This window comes from Elephantulus edwardii, unplaced genomic scaffold (assembly GCF_000299155.1).
Source record: "Elephantulus edwardii isolate Elephantulus edwardi_28Jun2011 unplaced genomic scaffold, EleEdw1.0 scaffold00013, whole genome shotgun sequence".
NCBI classification, from domain to species: Eukaryota; Metazoa; Chordata; class Mammalia; order Macroscelidea; family Macroscelididae; genus Elephantulus; species Elephantulus edwardii.
Genome location: NW_006399763.1, coordinates 5,351,347 through 5,368,098, shown reverse-complemented (window position 1 = coordinate 5,368,098; position 16,752 = coordinate 5,351,347). Strand labels below are relative to the sequence as shown.

Sequence of the window (16,752 nt, the reverse complement as noted above, 5' to 3'; positions counted from 1 at the left end):
ACCGATTGGTCCAGTGGTGAGAATCTTTGTCTTCTTGACATTGAGCCTCAGTCCATACTGAAGGCTGCAGTCCTTGACCCTCTGCAGTAAGTGCATAAGGTCCTCCTCAGTTTCAGCGAGCAGGGTTGTGTCATCTGCAGTTACTAAAACCAAATTAAAGATATGGCCATTGAATAAATACCAGTGTACAATGATCTCACATGGCCTTAAAAGGTTTTCAAAGTTCTAAATCTTTATGGAAGCAGATTGCTACATCTTTCTTTTGATCGAACCACCTAACTCTTGCTCAGCAGCTGAGTACTTAGTCACTGTGCCACCAGGGCTCCTGGAACAGTGTTAACTATCGTTATATTGTTGTTGTGTACCTTCAAGTTAGAACTGACCAATGGCTGACTCTCCAACAAATTCTCAGAGGCAAAAAAATGCACAGGAGGAGACTGCCCATTCATCTCCTGCGGCGCAGCTGGTGGATTTGAATTGTGTGCCTTTGGGATTGCAGTGCAGTCTTTTACCACTAGGCCACCAGAGTTCTTCTCACAATGGGCTCAATTATGATTATGAGCTAATTACAATTTCCTGGTACAAAGGTGACATGAGACACACAATTATACTAAACTTCAGTTATTTCAAAACCACCTAATCTATTACATAGAAATGGTAATTTAAAGCCTCTTCCAAGGAAAGCAACAATAAAAATCCTCAATATTATCCATTTTAAAGTCTTGTAATGACTAAGCACCATAGTTTAAAACTCAAATAGAATAAAGCAGTTTTGAAATTGTATATGAAAACCATACAAGCAAAATCAAGAAAATGAGGGTTCCAACCAAACCTCAGTACACTGGCAGGAAAGAAAGAAAAGTTTCAGAGTATGCTGTATTCTCCCAGAGGAAGCAGAACACAATCATCACGTTTAGAAAGGAACCAGAGCACTTTACAGCTCACCTCATCTCCAGGCTTGAAGTATTTCACATCAAGGCCACACTCCATCACCACACCAGAGACATCCCGGCCCAGAGTCAGAGGAAATTCATCTCCCTTGGTTGTAATATGTAAGGGATCACGTTTCATATTTAAAGCTGTAGCTCCATAACCACCTATAAAACACAATTGATTTATTTCCTCATAAGTAGGAAGTTCAAAATTACCTGTAGGATTATAGGGAGTTCTGACAGCTTAGAGCTAAGGAGTTGCACTGACAACCAGAAAGCACAGGGTTCAAATCCATCAGTTGCCTTCAGGGAGAAAGTTGGGCCAATCTCCTCTCATGCAATTTACTGTCTCTGAAAACCCACTGGAGGATCAGATATGAGTCAGTTTCGACTCAGTGGTATATAAAAACAAGAACGTAAGTGTGGCTATAATTCTAGGGCCTCAAGATTGGATATAGTAATCAATTTTGTAATAGGTTACCAAACAAGAAAACATAAAAACAGGAGTGCTTTTCCCATCAGAAAATGTTGTAGTTTTTGCAGTGTACCTTTGAGTTGCAAGTGACCCATAGCTGACCCGCTGGGGGAGTTTCAGAGGCAGTTAATTGCTGGGGAGATTGCCTATCCTTCTCTTGCAGAGCAAACAGTGGCCTCAAACTGAGTGCCTTTGGGATTTCATCCCTCAAAGAAAGAGTTACCTCATTCTACAACAGTGGCACCATATAGACATCGGGGTGGGGGTAAGACTGAGAAAAACCAGATAAATTATGTTTATTGCATTGAAGTCTATGACGGAGAGAATAGTTTAAAAGTATTATATTTTAGGGCATTATGTTTATCCTAAGAGTACGGAATGAGGGTTGCAGAGTAGATTATATTTGGGGTGGGGGTGGTTTTGGGGGGGTGTGTGGGGGATTGTGTACCAATGAAGGAGTTTTTCTTTCGCTTTTCAAGGAGAGGAGCAAATGGGGTGGGGAAGCGGGGAGAAAAGTGCAACAATCTCTGTAGATGTTCATTGAAATAAAAAACAATAAATAAAAATAAAAAAAATTTTTAAAAGGTTACAATCATTTGTTGCACTGAAGCTACTACCATGGAGATGATGCAAGAATGGGCATCAAGAAGGATTATGTTCTGTTGTTGTGCATGGGATGAGGTTGTCAAGAGTAGAAAGCAGATTAAATGCCACCCTAACACCAAAGCTAACCATTACTCAACATGGTTTTGGAATTCCAATTTTAAAACTACCATCAGAACTTCAAGAATTCTATTTTATCATTTTTATTTTGTAAAAAACTTCATAAATAAGCCAATATAAAAGAAACTTTAAAAAAATCATTAGATTTTAAAATTGGTGAGCTCTGGTGGCCTAGTGGCAAGAAGCTGCACTGTAATCCCAGAGGTTAGCGGTTCAAATCCACCAGATGCTTTGCTGGAAAAGGAGAACAATCTCCTCCTGTACCAGTCAAATCTGATTTGATGGCACACATACACACAAATAATAAAACTAAAATTTTTAAAAGAGTTAGATTTTAAAATAAAAACTAGATAAAAAATTAGATTTTATTTAGTTTTACATGCTTGTTTGAATATGATTCCTTATTAATTTATTCACTGACTTATTTTCTTAATATGTTTGGATGTTGGATACCATCTCTGGTGAAGAGGGAAAAAGAAGAAGTCTAAACTGTTTGAATAAGCAAGTAAATAAAATATAGATATAAGTAATTTGATTCTGATATTAGTGTATGTGCAATGACCCCTATCTTATTTTTTTTCAACAAAAATCTTTGAAATTAGCATACATATTCCTAAGTGGAAAAGAGCCATTGCCACATGGCTATACAAGTTCTGATATGCTATATCAAGCTGCTAAATCAAGTTCTGATAAGCTAAATCGTTTTTGGTTTTTCCTCTCTCCTTTTTTTTTTTTCAAGAATATGTTAAATCCTGTTTAAAAGGGATATATGATTACGTATTATTATCATGACAGGAGTCCAGAATGAAGGCTGCATAGTGGAGTGGACTTGGGGGGAAAGATTGTATAACAATGAAAGAATGTTTCTTCTACTTTTCAAAGAGAAGAGCAAACTGGGGGGGGGGAGGGGTGGGCAGGAAGAAAAGTGCAACAATGAATGAATGGAAATCCAAAGTCTCTGCAAAATTTTCATTAAAATTAATAATAATCAAATTATTATAAAATAATAATAATTATAAAAAAATTTTAAAACAATATTTTCAATCACTTAAGGAGCTGAAAATCTTTTTCTAATTGTAATTTTCCAAATCGATCAACTACTCCATCTACAGTAACTCACTACATAGCTTCATCATATAAAAAGACTTACCTAAAACACAAAACTATTGGTATTCTCTCCTTACCTCAAAATATTTCTGAAGTTTCCTGTAATTTAGGAGAACATTTCTGATAAGGAAAGGTCTCTGAGATTGGAACCCTAAAGACCTTGCTAGTATCAAGTACTGTCCCAGAATTAATGCTCCAGAATCGCTAAACTAATCTGCAAGACTCCCTTCTTCCCTACCCACTTCTGGGTATTTGATCTCCAGGATGAGCAAAAACCAGCAAAGGAGTCTGAGAAGATCAGGCCAAAGAAGTAACAGGTATCTCGAAAGCTAAGTGATGAAGACCTTCAAAGAGGTGAGATGTTGCTGATAAAAAAGACACTTTTTAAAATATGGTCGAATGTCCCCATTAGGTTTTTTTAAAGGTGGGGAGAGGGTGTTGGAATTCAACCACATAGAGGCCACTGGTGCCTTGAAAGGAGCAAATGTTGTAGAGTGATGTGTTTGTGAAAGAACAGGAGACCATGAGAAAATTAAATTTTTTTAAAGTAGTTTTACTATAAAAGGTAGCAGAGAACTACTAGGATAATGGGAAATAAAGATTTTTCTTTTTCAATCTATAAAATTCATCCCTAAGAGGAGAAAAAGGACAACATGAACATACTGATGACACAGGACAGAAGGCTGGAACAGTATCCAAGTAGCTGAGATACAGTACACAAGTGGAGCATTGGCCTTAACTGGGAGAGATAGGAGGAGAGGAAGAAGGTATGGGAAGAGGTATTGACAACTTACAGAAGGTATTTTTCTAAGGCAGAAATGAAAACATATAGAAGGAAGTATTTGAAAGTTGACACTATCCCAGAAAATCTAAACTGGTAAGCATTATACCAAAATTACACATAGGAGTTATTCTCTCTCTCACTGCTTTTGAATCAAAACCAACAATAGCTGATCATTCATTGGGTTTCCAAGGCTGTAAATTGCAAAGGAGACTGCCCATCTTTCTCCCTTGGAGCTGCTGGTGGATTCAAGCCTTTGGATTAGCAGAGTAACTTCCTATAGACTATACTAGCAGAGCTCCCCAGTTCGGAATCAGTCAGCCAGACATTGCTACTGATTTGGAATCTATGCATAGCTGACCCTCCAAGGGGGTTTTGGAGATTATGAATCTCAGGGGACAAGACTGTGCAATCTTTTTTCCTTGAGGAGTTGCTAGTGGATTCAAACCACCAGAGAGATATGCTCTTTGGATTAGCAGCACAACTTCCTGCAGACTACTGCACAGTTCCCTCTAGTTAGGTTGCTGCCACTGAGATGGAATGGACCTATAATTGACCCCCTGTAGGTTTTCAGAGGTAGTGAATCACACAGGAGGAGAGTGCCTACTGTTCCCTTGAGAAGCAGCTGGTGGATTTGAACTATTTTTATTTGAGCTGGCCGCATTACTACTAGGCCACCTGAGCGCCCTCTCCATTAGGAGCACACGCTTACCTGTAATGCTTACAAGTCATGTTTCACATTCATTTCGCATTACTGAAAAATAATAAAACAGTATGCACTGACATCCCTACCTGATTTAAACAACAGAAGTATGCATTTTGCCATGTCAAGTTTTAACTGCTAATTCAGACCCACAGAAAGGTTTCTTACAGCTTAAGGCTGTTTTGGTCACTCTGCCATGTTAATGCCTGACCCAAGTAGCCCTAACTCACTGGTATTATTCAAATGATTCCAAAATCCAAATGCACCTGGTCCTAACAGAGTCTGCCAGGTGATATAAAGAAATGACCTTCTATTCATTAACAGAAGTTGCCAGTTTGACTTGCTCAAAAGATTGAGGCAAGTAATTTGAAAGAAATATTCCATCATTTAGATTTTCAAAGACTTTAAACACATCAATAGAAACCAAACTTTGTTGCTATAATGCTGTTGGCTCTGATTCTTTTACACCTATTTTTAACATCATCCATTTCTTCTGTCTTTTCTATGATTTATTATTTATAGTCAACTGCTCAACTGCAGTGGCTATCTTGAGAAAAGAACCAGCCCTTCATCTTGCAAAATAAAATAGATCTATCTCTTACTTTCTTGTCAAGGAACATAACAGCCTCCTACAGTTTACAATCTTCTGCTCATTATTTTATTTCCCCAAGCTACCATTGCAGATATCTTTTGCAACAGCAATAACAAATTTCTCAAGAATGCACCAGCAGGGAAGAAAAACAGGGATAATTTACAAATAACATTACTTAGTCAAATCGTAAGAACTAACTGAAATGACTAAAGAAAACTATATAAAAGCAAAATGTTTTACAGTATTATTAAAGAGCAGTCAAGAAAAATCCAAATGTAGCCAATCTAGTGACAACCTACACTTATTCTGCACAAAGAAATAGTTAACAAATATAAACAAAGAAAAAAAATATAAAAATTGCTTCAAAATAAAAATTGCTAATTTAAATTTGTACTATTAAATCAGAATGAAAAAAGCAAAAATAAAAGGACGAATGAAGGATAAGAATATTCGTGAAGTATTTGAAACATATAGCACTTGCCCAAGCAGAGGATCTATTTTTAAATAACTTATAGTCAAAAGAGATGAAAAAATACAAATAACTGGATATATGCCTACCACTTAAAGAAGGTAAAAACGAAATTATTTCTAGGCCCAGGGTAAAAGAAAGAACTTGAAAATAACATGCTCAATTGGTGCTGCTGTTTTGTTAAGAGCTGTTGAGTTGACTACAACTCATAGTGATTCTATGAACAATGGATTTGTTCTATCTGCCCTATCCTGTACAATCCTCACCATCCCTGATATATTCAAGACCACAGCTACAGACACTGTGTTGATTCATCTTGTTAAGGGTCTTCCTCTCTTCCACTGACCATGATATCCTTTTACAAGGACTGGCCCCTCCAACAACATGACCTAAGAATGTGAGACCAAGTTTCATCAGGCTTGTCTCTAAGGAGCACATTAGCTGCATATTCCCCAAGGCATATTTGCTTATTTGGGATATTCAGTACCATTCTCCAACACCACAAACCAAAGGTATTGATTCTTCTTCTATAATCCTTATTCATTGTCCAATCTTTGGACTCATAGGAAAAGACCATGCCTTGAATCACACACCTTTAAAATGATGGCACTGCTCATCAGCACCTTGAAGAGGTCCTTGACAGATTTCCCCAATACAGTAAGTCTTTTTATTTCTAAACTACTGGTACCAAGTGTGTTGATTGTAGATACAAGAAAGATGAAGCTGTTAACTTCTCCCTATTATCATAATATTGCCTATTAGAGTAGTAGTAAGAATTTTTCTTTCCTTAATATTGAGATGTAGTCCAAATTGAAGGCTGTAATAAATGATCTTCTAACGCAAGCATTTCAAGTCATCCTCACTTTCAGCAAGCAAAGTTGTGCCATCTGCATAACACGTTATTGATGAGTCTTCTTCCAATTCTGATGCCAATCTTCCTCTAAACCGCTTTATAAAGTCCAGCTTCGCAAAGGATCTGCTCTGTATACAGACTGAATAAGTATGGAAAAAGGATACAGCCATGACTCACACTTTTCCTGCTTTTAAGTCATACAGTGTTCCCTTGTTGTGCATGAAAAACAGCTTCTTGGTCTAGGTATAGTTTCCTCCTGAGCACAAATAAGTGTTCCAGGACTCCCATTCTTCTCAATGTTAGCCATAATTTGTTATGATTCACACAGTCAAATGCCTTTGCATTGTCAATAAAACACAAATAAACATCTTTCTGGTATTCTCTACTTTCAGCCAAAATCTATCCAACATTAGCAATGATATTTCTGGTGCTATAGCCTTTTCTGAATCCAGCTGGTATTTCTAGAACTTCAGCCAATGCACTATTCTGGCGTTTTTGGAGGAACATTGTTATAATACCGGAGGTAGAGTCCCAAAGTGGAAATCACTAAAAACTAGGAGAAACAACTGCCAACATCCATTAACAATTGGAATGTGGAATATACAAAGTATTAATCTAGGAAAATTGGAAATTGTCAAAACCAAAATAGAATACATACGGATCTACATTCTAGGCAATAGTCTGCTGAAATGGACTAACATTGGCCACTCTGAATTTGAAAATCATATGATCCATTATGTCAGAAACAAAAAATCCAGTAGTAAGGTATTGCAGTCACAGTGAGAAAGATTCTTTCACGATCTATCCTGAAGTACGCCCAACTAATGGCAGCAATTATTACTCGAAAACAAACAAAAGTACAGGAATAGATTTCAAAAGATAATGACAATAAGCCATTTAAAATCATTCTTAATAGAGCTTTCTAACTACATACACTGTAAGAGTTAAAGTCTGTCCCCTGACCTTCTCATCAAAGCAATGTGCAATTATAGTTGACAGCATCACATTGTCCAGATTTGCATTTCCCAATAGGAAATAATGCCAGCCACAAATGTAATTATAAATTTTCTAGTAACCACTAAAAAAGTAAAAAGAAACAAGTGAAATTACCTTTAATACTATTTACTTAATATGTCTAAAAACTATCACTTGAACATGTAAGTAACAAATGTCAGATTTTTAATGAGACATCATATATATGCATGTTGTTATTAAGGACCATGAAGGCAAGTATGATTAATAACAACCCTATGAACAACAGACCTAAAACCTGTCCTATCCTGTGTCATCCTTAGTATCTTAGATACACATGAGCCCACTGCTGAAAACAGTATGTCACTCCATCTTGGTGGTGGTGGGTGGGGGAGGGTGTTTCTTCCTCTCTTTAGCTGACCTTTCGCCTTTCTAAGCATAACATCCCTTTCTAAGGAATAGCATAGAACATGTCCAAAGCATGAGATGAAGCTTTGCCATCCATGTTTCCAAGGAGAATTCTGGCTGCACCTTTTCCAAGACATACCTGCTTGTTCTTTTGGCAGTTCATGAATATTCTATACTTTTTCCAACACCGTAATTTAAAAGCATCAATTCCTCTTTTGCCATCCTTATTCAGAGTCCAGCTCTAAAATGCATGGCAAGTAATTGAACAGACAGTAGCCTGAATTAGGTGTACCTTAGTCTTAAAATTGACCACCTTGCTGTTATTTTGGACAAGTCCCTGACAGCAGCCCTGCTCAAAGCAGTATGTCTCCTATCTCCTGACTGCTGATATCAAGAGTATTGACTAAAGGCTCAAATAAGATAAAATCAGTTTCAATCCTTCTCCATTTATCCTGATATTCCCTTTTGGCCCAGTTGTAAGTGATTTCTTTTCTTGCTTGATGTTGAGATGTAACTCATATTGATGTCTGTAGTCTTATTTTCTGCAGCAAGCACTTCAAACCTTCCTCACGTTCAGCAAGCAAGGTTGTGTCATCTGCATAACACAGGTTCTTGATGAATTGTTCTCCCATCCTGATGCCACATTCCTCTTCACAGAGTCCAATTCCATGAATCATTTGCTCAGTATACAGACTGAATAGGCATGGAGAAAGGATACAATCCTGATACACACTTTGTCAGATTTTAAACCAAGCAGTGTTATCTTGATTCGTTCCGAAAACATCTTTGTGTTCTAGGTAAAGATTTTTGTATGACCACAATTAAGTGTTCTGGGATTCCTTTTCTTTTCCATGTTAGCTTTAGTTTAGTGATCCACAGACATACTTCTGGCACTCTCTGCTTTTAGCCAGGATCCAACAGACATCAGGGATATCAGTAATGATATGCTAGGTGCCACAGCCTCTTCTAAATACAGCTTGAACTTCTGGCAGTTCCATGTCTATATAATGTTCCAGCCATTTTTAAATGATCTCCAGTAATATTTTGCCTGCATGTGATATTAACAATCTTGTCCAATCATTTCCATATTCTGTTGGATTAACTTTTTTGAGGATGGAAACAAGTATGAATTTCTTCCAGTCAGTTGGACAGGCAGCTGCTCTACAAACTTCCTGGCATACATTAGTGAGCATGGCCAGCGTTGCATCTATTAGTTGAAACACATGAATTGTAATCTCCTTTCTTCCTGGGGGCTTACTGTTTGTCAATGTTTTCAGTTAACTTGAGCTCTGTGGCTTAATGGTAAGGAATTACCCTGTCAACCTAGAGGTACACAGCTTGAATCCCCAGCTGTTGCTTTGTGAGAGAAAGACATGCAATCTTCTATCATGTGATTTATGGCCTCTGAAAACCCACTGATGAGGGAGCTATGAGTAGATTCCAGCTTAACGGTACATAACAATATATATATGTATGTTGTAGAATACCATCGATTCCGAATTTACCCAAGCATCATGTCCCTCTCCAAGAACTGATCCCACATTGCAGCATTCCAAAGCATGTCAGACGAAGATTCAGAATCCTTGCCTCCAAGAAGCAGCCTGGCTTCATCCTCACCAGGATGAACTTGTTTGTTCTCCTAGCAGTCCATGGTATATCCAATACTCTTCTCTAACACCACGGCTCAAAGACATCAATTCTCCTTCTATCATCCCTAGTCATTGTCCAGCTTTCTGATGCATAGCAAGTAGTTACAGCCTGGATCACGTGCACCTTAGTCTCCAGACTGACGTCATTGCTCTTCAGTACTTTGGAGAGGTCTCTGACAGCAGACTTTCCCAATGCAATTCATCTTTTGATTTCCTGGATGTTGGTACCAAGAGTGTTGATTGTAGAGCCAAGCAAACTGAAGCTGTTAAGAATCTCAATCTCTTTATCATGGTGCTGCCAATTGGCCTAGTGGTGAGAATCTTTGTTTTCTTGATGTTGCGCTTCAATCCATATTGAAGGCTGCAGTCTTTGACCTTCTGCAGCAAGCGCTTCAGGTTCTCCTCAGTTTCAGCAAGCCAAGTAGTGTCATCTGCATAACGCAGATTGTTGATGAGTCTACCTCCAATCCTGGTGCCACGTTTCTCCTCAAAGAGCCCAGCTTCCCAGATAATCTGTTCTGCATAGAGATTGAAAAGGTATGGAGATAAGACACATCCTTGGCACACACCCTTCACAGTTTTGAACCATGCATTATTTCCTTGCTCTGTTCTGACAACTGCTTGCTGGTCCAAGTATAGGTTTCACACAAGCACAATCAAGTGTTCTGGGATTCCCATTATGCTCAGAGTTAGCCACAGTTTGTTGTGATCTACACAGTAAAATGCTTTTGCATAGTCAATGAAACACAGATAGATACTGCTCTGGTACTCTCTGCTTTCAGCCAAGATCCACCTGACATTGGCTATAATAACCCTGGTAATACAGCCTCTTGTAAACCCTGCCTGCACTTCAAGCAGTTCTCTGTTGATGGCTCTTCCAGTTGTTTTTGGATAATCTTCAGCAGAATCTTGCTTGCAGGTGATATCAATAATACTGCCCGATAATTTCTGCACTCTGTTGAATCACCTTTCTTTGGAATGGAAACAAATATTGATCTCCTCCAGTCTGTTGGCCAGGTTGTTTTCCTCCAGATTTCTTGGCACAACTTGGGAAGCATCTGTTTGTTGAAATATGTCAATCGGTATGCCATCAATTCTTGGGGCCTTGTTTTTTGCCAATTCTTTCAGAACAGCTTGAACTTCCTTCATCACCACAGGCTCTTGCTTATACATCATTTCATGAAATTCTTCTGTGTCCACCAATTCCTTTTGGTACAATGACTCTGTATACTCTTTCCATATTCTTTTAACGCTCCCTGGATCATTTACTATTCTGCCCAAAGCATCCTTAATACTGCAACTCAAGCTTTGATTTTGTTCTTCAGTTCCTTCAACTTAAGAAATGCTGAGCGAGTTTGGCTCTTTTGATTTTCTCTATCCATTCATTTGTTGATAGGCACTTAGGTTGTTTCAATCTCTTTGTTCTTGTGAATAACGCAGCAATAAACATGAATCATCTTTGTTTTTTTGTTGTTGAGCTTCAATCTATATTGATGCCCTTCTGCAGCAAATGCCTCAGGTCCTCCTAAGTTTTGGCAAGCAAGGTGTGTCATCTGCATAATGCAGGTTGTTGATGAATTTTCCTCTAATCTTGATGTCATATTCCTCCTCACAGAGTCCAGCCTTCTGGATGATCTGTTTTCCATATAGATTGAAAAGGTATAGAGATAGGATACATCCCTGGTGTACACCTTTCCTGATTTTGAGCCATGCAGTATTTACTTTCTCTGTTCTGACAGCTGCCTCCTTGTCCAAGTATAGGTTTCTCATAAGCACAATCAAGTGTTCTGGGATTCCCATTCTTCTCAGAGTAAGCCACAATTTATTGTGATCCACACAGTCAAATGCCTTTGCATAATTAGGGAAACACATACATTCCTCTGGTACTCTCTGCTTTCAGCTAAGTTCCACCTGGCATTGGCTATAATATCTCTAGTGCCACAGCCTCTTTTAAAACCCAGGCTGCACACCTGGCAGTTCTCTGTTGATGTGTGCTGTTCCAGTCATGAACAAAAATTTCATGAAACAATGTATGATCAAGAGCCTGTGGTGATGAAAGAGGAAGTTTAAGCAGCTCTGAAGAAACTGGAAAAAAACAAGGCCCCAGAAATTGATGGCATACTAATTGACATATTACAACAAAGAGGCGCTGAGCTGGACACACTCACCAAGCTGTTTCAAGAAATCTAGAAGACAATCACCTGGCCAACTGACGAGAGGAGATCCTTATTTATTCCCATATCCAAAAGAGGTGACCTGACAGAGTGCACAAATTATCAAACAATATCATTAATATATATATATATGTTAGTGTGTCTTTCATCCTCTCTCCAGGTTCATAGGGTTTCCGGAGGCAAGCTATTATGGAAGTGGATGCCACTCCTGCTTCCAAGCTTGTTTTAATTGGGGAGCTCCACCCCACACTGTCTGCATTGGGTAACCAACCATTAACACATTTGACACATCAGTGTCACAGTGTTCAGCCTCACAGCAACCACAAATTACCACTGTTCAGCAAGTGGACAGACCAAGGTTATATGACGTAGAGGAATGTTTGAATAATAACAATGAGACAGGACTGAGGGCTGCAGATTAAAAGTTACCCACCTTTCGCTTGGTAGCATCACTTTCTGTCCACTGGGCCAACTGATCTCTCTCTATGTTGATGTTATTGTTGTTAAGTGCTGTTGAGTCGCAGGCAATTCATAGTGAATACACACACACACACACACACACACACACACACACAGACATATAAAATTGTTATTGTGTACTGTCAAGTCAGAACCAACTCATAGCTGACTCTCCAGTGGGTTTTCAGAGGAAGTTAACCGCACAAGAGGAGCCTGCACATCTTTCTCCCATGAAGCGGCTGGTGACCTCAAACTGCATGCCTTTGAGATTGCAGCACAGCTTCCTGCCACTAGGCCACCAGAGCTCCCTAATATAGAGACACACACGCACACACACATACATGCCTCCTTAAGATCCCAGTAATCTGTCAGTGTGCACTTTATACTGGCTGAATATGTGTATTCATACTTGCCACATTTCAACTGTTTAACAGTCACATGAGCTGTTGGTTATGACACTGGACAGGACTGGTTTAGATAAATCAACTAAATTAACAATAACTGTAATCAAAATTATAGTCATCAAAAGATCTATCCAGCATGAAATGGAACTCTATTTACCTAATCTGGCAGTTCTCTAAATCCAGTAAATCCCTGAGAGATTTTCATGGATTTCAAGAGAATCTTTCTCTTCCAATTACCTAACTGTGTGTGACCAGCTTCTCTGCAAACACAATACTTCAGATAACACATGGAAGCAGATTGAATGCAGAAGTGGAAAAGAAAATACAGCTGCACAGTGAGAAACTTGCAAAAGAAAGAAACTTTTAGAAAGTAAAGAAACTTGCAAAAGTTAAAACAATGATACTTCTCCCTCTATTCCTTTATTTTGGAAAATAGTTATTTTCCAATGTTGTTGTTGATTGCAGTCGAGTTGAGCACAACTTATAGCGACCCTATGAACAAAAGACCTTGAGCACAACTTATAGCAACCCTATGAACAAAAGACCTTTCTATAACTACATTCATTTCTCAAAGTTCATAGAGTTTCCAGAGGCATGTTGTTTAGGAAGTGGATGGCACACTATTCTTTTATTTGGGAATATAGTTATTTTCCAATATAAGCTTTTAAAAGGTAAATTTCATGCTCAACTCTTACTATGTTTCAGTGTGTCATATATGTAATTTTTTTCAGGCTATTTTTACATGATTTCATCTTTTTTTCCCTGCCTTGATGTTATAATGTTAGCATTTACTGTGTCTTTAAAGAATAAAAATTACAATTTGCCTTAATTTCTAACAAAGTAAATAGTAATAGCTGTAACACAAATAAACAAAAGCACAATAATTTTTTTCTGAAAGCACACTAATTTTTAAGGAAGTAAAGAGATTTAAAAAGTTTGATAATTGCTACTTAAGCTACCACAACACTCCTGAAATTTAAAGGAATGACACATAAAATCTCAACTTTCCCCAAATTCTTTATAAATGTTACACAGTAGTACATTCTATTACTAATTTTAATTTTGTAATTGGAAATGTACCTGAAAATGAAACTTCCTTCATCCTGAATATATCAGAATTACCACTTTTGATGAGACTTCAGGTCTAACATGTGAATCCTTCAAGACACATACTGATTAAATTAGATTGCATACAGCAGCTCAATTAAAACATCTGATGTTAACAGACTAGTTAACTCTCAAAAAAAGGTGAGATGTTGTTGTTGTTTTTAAATTTCTTCAGTAGCCATAGCTAGGTTCCCATAGTAAAACCAGCAATATTTTGTGATTATTTTTCAAAATTAAACAATTCACAAATAATCACTTTGTTACTTTAAAAATATAATTAAATACTTTAAAATACTCTCTCTGTTTGGTCAACATCCCACAACAGAAATGAAGATGATTATTCCCTTTTATCATACACCAGAGTAGAAAGTAACTGTAGGCAGAAACTACTACAAATATGAAGAAAACATCTGGTTGTCTGTTCTTTTCTGTTGCTTTATCCATAGATCAACAATAGCAAATATAAGCAAGGATGACAAGGAAATTATTACCAAAAAGTACAAATTCTGAGCTGATGTAAAAACATAAGCCTACCTCCATGACCTTTAACAACCTCAGGATTTCATAAAGTTTTCAGGAAAGCATGCCAGAAAGTTAACTGTAGACTCAACTCTTAAGTTTCAATCTACACTTTAAAAGGAAACTCAACTGTTACTGAATTCAGACTCAAAACAACCCTACAAGATAGAGTAGAACTAACTGCTGGATGGGGTTCCCAAGGACATAATCTTTACAGAAACTGAGTTTCTCCCAAGGAATGACTGACTGGATGGATTTAATAATGTCTTGGTTAGCAAATAACAATTCACCCATTACACCAATAATGATCCTTTTAAAAAGAAAAAAAAAATGGGAACAATTCAAACTTCAGTTTTGGAAAGATCATACTTTTTTTTTTTTTTTAAAAAAAGATAAACCTCAATAACCAAAACCCATTGCTAATTCACAGCAACTCTCTTGGGCTTCCACGTTTGTAAAATCTTTAAAGGAGGAAGCTGCCCATCTTTCTCCAGAACAAGAGCTAGTGGGTTTGAACTTCCAACTATGGAATGGCAGCACAAATCCTCATCTACTATGCTATCAAAGGTCCTTCTAAGCTATACTATAGACTGGCATCTTACAGTTTTAAAAAAAAAACACCTTTTCTGAGGTACTGTCAAAACTCTAAAGTTTCAAAATATAGTACAATTGTATCCCTTATGATCTCTGAAGAACCAATAATAATAAAGTAACAAAGAACGTCTTTTGAAAACTTACTTCTCATATTAACATCTATAGGATTTACACTTGCAGCGTGGACTTTGATAATGACTTCATTCGGATAGGTTATGACAGGTATCATCATGTTCTGAGTGAATCGAAGCACGTCATTCTTCCCATATTTATCTATCACCCAAGCAGGCATAACAGTTAACTTTGGAGAAGTAGTACTAATCTTTCTAACTACTGAAGCCTTTTGTATCATTTTGCTTCTCCATAAATGCATCGCAATGCATGTAGTTCTTCTTCTAAGTATAGAGTTATTCAGAAATTCCATCATAAGCAGTGTTTGGAATACTGCTTATGGAATTTAGTGTTCCACCTAAATGCACTTATATTGGATTAAACTTTCACTCTTTAATACCGTCAAAAAATATTAGTCACATTTAAATTGAATATTCAAAAAGAGGAGAGATTCAATAAGACAAATGGAATTATCTGGCTGTTTGCATGGGAAATGCTCGATTTACTGTTCCAATTCGTATTCTATTTTCCTCTCCTCTCACACCCTGGTCGAACTGTTACTTTGGAGAAGGGGGAAGTACAGTCCTCCAAGAATTCCGTCCTCTCCTGCAGAACCTCAAGTTGAAGCAAACAGCTCGCGATCCCGTTGCAAAGTCTCTGGTAGTACCGCGTTCCCGCAGCAACTTAAGCTTGGCGTCTCCTCGCCTGCCGGTGCTCTTCCCCCGCTGGGGCGGCTTTGTAGAGCCAACCAATCGTGTGTAAGGATCATTTGGTCGAGCTGCAGTTCGACCAATCCAAGTACTTGGTGCTAAGAAGTTGAATGACGAGCCAACATGGCTGCGCCCATGTAATAGCGGCAGTGGCCAGTGACCTCTCTTTTTCCTCCTTGTCACCTGGCCCTTGTGGTGGCAGGCTGAGCGCGAAGATCATGCTGGGCCGGACCCTTCGAGAAGTGAGTGGGATTGACCTTATTAGGGGCTGGGCGGAAAGATGCCTGGATTTCATGTGTAGGACAGACCACATATTTTGGTCCCGTTTGCCGCCAACTTCCCTTCTAACTGGGTGAAGGACTCGGATCTTTCGGTTGTTGGCTTTCTATTCCCTGTGCTGGTTCAGGATTTAGAACGTGAGCAGAGATCTCTACGCTGCGTAGCTGAAGAGTACGAGTGTTCTTGACATTACACATTGGCTCAGCCACGAGACAGGCTCCAGGTGTTTCAGAGTTGGGTCTGTCAAAGAATGGAAATTTTGCGGATCTACTTTAGCTTCTCTTTGGTCCTCAACACTCATCTGATGCACTTCTTGCAAGGGTATTCTGTTAACTGACACTTTGCAAAACCCAAGCAAACACATATATAGAAGTACTTAAGTTGTTAGGTGCCGTCGAGTCGTAGACGACTCATAGCGACCCTATGAACGAAAAGACCTGAGCACTGTTCATAGAGTTTCGGAAGGCAAGCCATTTCGGAAGTGGATGCCACTCCAGTTTCCAAGATAAGTACATATATACACATAAAAATACACATATAGAACATATTTATAGGTGTGCGTATGTAAATATATGTACATGCACATATAATATACACCGGTGACCCTCTAGCCCATGTTTACACTTTCCGAGAATTTTAGTAAGCTGTATTTATGAATGTCTCCCAAATTTCCTCTATCCAAATAAGTACCTGAAATATCCAAGGTAGATCTCATGTAAGAGGATCGCCTT

General features: G+C 38.2%; 2 protein-coding genes across 2 annotated transcripts in view; one reads left to right on the top strand and one right to left on the bottom strand.

Annotated features, from left to right (window-relative positions):
- RTN4IP1 (reticulon 4 interacting protein 1) overlaps positions 1-16,752 on the bottom strand; it is a 116,046-nt gene that overhangs the window by 74,728 nt on the left and 24,566 nt on the right. Inside the window, exons 3-4 of the mRNA XM_006881175.1 lie at positions 15,066-15,368; positions 946-1,097 (exon numbers count right to left, since the gene is read on the bottom strand). Of these exons, the coding sequence (XP_006881237.1) occupies positions 946-1,097; positions 15,066-15,348 (435 nt within the window). The 5' untranslated portion in view covers positions 15,349-15,368. The remainder of the gene's footprint in view (positions 1-945; positions 1,098-15,065; positions 15,369-16,752) is intronic.
- Positions 15,860-16,752, top strand: part of QRSL1 (glutaminyl-tRNA synthase (glutamine-hydrolyzing)-like 1) — a 43,674-nt gene continuing 42,781 nt past the window's right edge. Inside the window, exon 1 of the mRNA XM_006881176.1 lies at positions 15,860-15,984. Coding sequence (XP_006881238.1) covers positions 15,961-15,984 — 24 coding nt within the window. The 5' untranslated portion in view covers positions 15,860-15,960. The remainder of the gene's footprint in view (positions 15,985-16,752) is intronic.